Source organism: Dendroctonus ponderosae, unplaced genomic scaffold (genome assembly GCF_020466585.1).
Source record: "Dendroctonus ponderosae isolate FM_Combo_2020 unplaced genomic scaffold, Dpon_F_20191213v2 Dpon_F_20191213_2, whole genome shotgun sequence".
Classification (NCBI taxonomy): domain Eukaryota; kingdom Metazoa; phylum Arthropoda; class Insecta; order Coleoptera; family Curculionidae; genus Dendroctonus; species Dendroctonus ponderosae.
The window spans coordinates 16,771,946-16,776,211 of NW_026018165.1; the positions used below are offsets into that span (position 1 = coordinate 16,771,946).

Here is a 4,266-nt window from a genome sequence, read left to right on the forward strand (position 1 = left end):
AAAAAGCACTAGTGCGGTAATAAACATCATTATCACATTTAAAGAGTGCCAAATCATAGTCATTATATAAATAGACACTATTTGTACCCGTTTATTAATACTGATATTAAAATAAAATTTTGACACAATTTGAGCTTCACAAAGTTTTTTAGCTTCAAAATGCAAGAATATCAGGTAAATAATTTGCCATTCTTGTTTAATCAGTATTCACTTACAATTAAAATAGTATTCACGCAAACAATAGGAAGAGGAACAAGGGCTAAACATTATCATCGCAAATGTATGTTGCCTTTATTATGATTAGCATTSTTATAAAATGTAGTATTTTAAACATCAGTGAATGCATTGGACWRTTTTAAGCATGAAACTGCACTTTAAAATATGACTTAAACTTAACATTTTTATTAAGAATATTCATATTTARTCAAATCGGCAGCTTTTTCCCCAATCATCATTGTGGGTGTGCTGGTGTGACCTGATATKGGTWGGGGAATCACTCCAGCGTCMACCACTCGAAGATTGTCGATTCCATGAACTTTGAGTGTTRWACTYACYRCGGAGTTTTGCGTATCRTTTCCCATTCTAGTAGCTCCTACTGGATGAAAACCCTGAAARTAACGGAAAAATCWTTAATGCCGTTTTTTGCCARGTAATTCAGTAGTAACTGGAACATTTCCGATATATTTAATGCCCAAAGGTTGGAAAATGTMTTCGTTYCTTTATTGCCACAATTRATAATGTTAAATTCAACAATARTGTTGTTTTACATTTTGAGCTATTTTTGAGGTAATCATGAAACCACTGTTTTRAAATTGTATCGCATGCATSAAATTATTACACAACTTRAATTTACTTACGATAATTGAAAGGTATTGAATGCTGCAGATCCACCAGTCCTTTGAAAGTTTCTCATAATCCGCATCACAGTCTGGAAGATCTAAAATGATCGGCTCGATTCCCAAGCGTTGAAATGCTGTTGTGTTTTGTAAATTTTTAGCTATTTCAACCGCCTTGCAGACCGTTTCTAAATCGTCGGAATTAGAAAAATAATTGAAGAATAATTGAAAGATTGTGATGTTTGTTGTTAAATATGCATTTGTATAAAGGTTTTTCTTGTTTCAAAACTTACATTTCTCCGTAAGTGGGGCCGTTAACTGGAGGGCCTGTAATCAAAATTTCAATATCGGAACCTTCACTAGTATTTCCATTAACATTGTAGAACGCTATTACTTGCGTTGCACTTCCGGGGATGAGTGGACGCTTATTGTGGTACCATAAGTCCAAATAGTCCAGCAAGGTATCGTTGTAAAATGTGGAGTTTGTTCTGAAAAACATTGATATTCTTGTACCTAGATATTGAAATTGTGCGGTTAAATAATTATTTATAGACAGAATTACATTTAGTAATTAATTATAAAACCGGAGTGGTGAATTTCGGCATTTTTACGGGTTGTAGTTGGTAAAAATTTTCGAATTAATTAATAAATTCGAAGACAGAACAGAATAGGCACAAAATATATTCCTATCGTTTGCCAATGCGTGGTTCAGCGTAGTAAATAACCTACCTATAAAACATTCCTTGGAATGCAGTCTGATCACTAAAGTATTGCCCTACTGGTAAGTCAACGATGGTCTCAATGCCATGTTTGTCCAGTTCCTCTTTTGGACCAATACCAGAAAGCATCAAAAGCTGAGGAGAATTTATTACTCCAGCAGACAGAATCACTTCTTTTGTAGCAGACGCGGTATATTTGGTTCCATTTTTCCAAAACTCAATGCCAGTGGCTGCGTTGCCGGAAATGATAATTTTTGTGGCCAGCGATTCCAAACTGACCACCAGATTTGTTCGGTTTAATATCGGCCGTAGATAGGAGTGAGCGGTGCCTGAACGCGTATTATAATCGAGCAATGATTGAAGTCTGCTTACAACAAACTGATCTTCCCCATTATAATCGCCTTCAGTTTTTCCTAACTCTATAAAGGCGTTTAGCAATTCTTCAGTCTAAAACAGCATCAATTAATACTGCTAGTATAAATCAGGTGGTTCAAAATAAATATTGTTAAATTACATATTCTTAGTACAGGTTCAAACGTCCCATTGCTTTGCGCAACAAAACGAGTTTTAATAGCTGAGCTGTTTGGTTGGTGCAATCTGCATATCTTACCAAAACTGGAGTATCTTCTGGTACATTTACATGAACGGGTCCATCAAATCCGTGAAACTCGTCGTCAATATCAACAGAAAAATCTGCTTTTTCCATTTTCTTAAAATAAGGCAGACATTCTTCGAACGACCATCCATCGTTTCCCAGTTCCGCCCATTTGTCGTAATCTGTAGTGCTACCGCGAGTGTTTCCGCCTCCATTTATAGTGCTACTGCCCCCCAGCGCTTTTCCCCTGTAATATTTGCTTTTTCTATCGGTATTAGCTAAAATAACAGATTACAATTTCTGATAGAAAATGTTTGTAAAAGCTGTATACCTAAAAAGGCAAATTTTTGTGCGCTTGTGTAATATCCCCAATCATAGCTGGATTGCATCAGATAAGTATATAGTCCAAGTACCTTAGACGCAAACGGATCTTCCGATCCAGCTTCCACTAATAAGACTGTGAAGTTTTCAACTTCAGTTAGTCGATTGACTAAAACTCCACCAGCTGAACCGGAACCCACTATTATAAAATCATACGTGCCATGATCTAAAAATTGAGTGTGAATTTAGAGCGACACCCAAACTTTAAGAAAACATTCAATTAAATTAGCAACATCTTACCTAACGCGCTATCAGAGTTAGATCCATTTCCAAAGAATTCATCATTATTACTGCGTGGAACGTATGTAGTAGTCTCATTGATAAAACTCAGAACTTCAGAAGCAAATCGTTCAAAGTCGGCATTTTCGCCAGCAGTTTCGGAAATAAAAATCGCTATGCATAATAATCTGATACCATCTAGATATCGCATTTTGAACTGAATTTAAGCTCGGTCTTCCAAACTTGATATTTATATAGACGCCATCCAATGATAAATTCTGGCTTAAAAAATGTAAATTTGTTGCGATGAAAGCTATAGAAAAATGCAGATAACATTGTTCGGTGGTTTGCATATGTTCTTACCTGGACAATAATTTGTCCAATCTACCGTTATGCATCTTCATCCAGTTTTCACTAATGCTTTGGCTCTGAATTGCAGGAAAATATCGTTTTGTGGTTGTGTTATTCTATCGTCTAAAACTAAGATATTTGCTGATTTCTTAATTGATTAAGTGTGAAATTGTTCATTCTTAATTCTTCAGCATGTGCATTTGATACAAAAATTGTATTTCTGTTCCTGCGGTGAGTTTCTCAAAAACGATCTAAACTTTCATGGATTCTTTACATTCATCTCTCAGCAGCAATGACTGACTATCATTATATCAAAATGATCGTTTTATCGAAAAGCTGTTTGAATTTTCAGTTTCTTTCAGACCATGGACGAAATTAGTCACCGATGCTTCTTGTCGTGTGAATCGCAATCTTAGAGGGGAAATGTAAAATCGGTGAGGCCCTTAAGGAAAGTGCGGTAGTTTATTTTATATGATGCTGCATGATTAAGAGTTTACAGCGATTATTTCAGTGCAGTTCTTTCATATGTAGGTAACAGTTTTTTAAGAATTAAATTTCTTAATTGCCGGTCACTTCCCAATTAAAGGTTGACCTACGAATTGTTCTTAGCGATGTTCTATAAAAACTTACAAAGGTTTGTTCCGGGTTTTGCCCAAAGTGGTTAACAGCGGGCATTTCCAACAAATTTATTTTATTTATTTAGGGTCTCTCACCAACTTTAAGCCACTTACAGTGTGAGACCAACCAATAACAAAACAACACCACGTATAATGCATTGAATATTTGAACACAATTATTATATTTAGAAACATACATATACCTATGGTTTGCCAGAGTCCAGTCTCCCCCAGAGCGCTAAAAGCGCATAGTTGAAAAAAGATTCCTCAGTATCCCCCAACTCATTACAAGATCTCATGATTCTTGGAACGAGTGAAAACTTCGACACGTCGATTCTACACGTTCGAAGATAAAAGGTGTCAGTGTCTTGAGGTCATCGAGGGAAATCAATCAATCGAAAGGCAACTCTTATCTGAAGTTATATTATTTTCAACCCAAGATCGCTACATTTAATTTAATTGTTCGAACAAAATTTCCTATTATTTTTGTGTTATAGTTGTCACCCAGAAAGTGGACTTTCCGAAGATATATTTAACATTTTTATGCA

The 4,266-nt window shown here is 35.5% G+C and overlaps 1 protein-coding gene and 1 long non-coding RNA gene across 2 annotated transcripts in view; both read right to left on the reverse strand.

Annotated features, from left to right (window-relative positions):
• The window catches only part of LOC125503594 (4-pyridoxate dehydrogenase-like), a 12,755-nt gene extending 9,775 nt beyond the window's left edge, over positions 1–2,980 (reverse strand). Inside the window, exons 1-5 of the mRNA XM_048664309.1 lie at positions 2,772–2,980; positions 2,482–2,697; positions 2,166–2,428; positions 1,566–2,002; positions 1,130–1,324 (exon numbers count right to left, since the gene is read on the reverse strand). Coding sequence (XP_048520266.1) covers positions 1,130–1,324; positions 1,566–2,002; positions 2,166–2,428; positions 2,482–2,697; positions 2,772–2,961 — 1,301 coding nt within the window. The 5' untranslated portion in view covers positions 2,962–2,980. The remainder of the gene's footprint in view (positions 1–1,129; positions 1,325–1,565; positions 2,003–2,165; positions 2,429–2,481; positions 2,698–2,771) is intronic.
• LOC125503383 lies at positions 567–1,101 on the reverse strand. The gene is made up of 2 exons (XR_007280804.1): positions 858–1,101; positions 567–608 (listed from the first exon to the last, which is right to left on the reverse strand). It is a non-coding gene; the product is annotated as an uncharacterized LOC125503383 (long non-coding RNA).
• Positions 2,981–4,266: the final 1,286 nt, after the last annotated feature.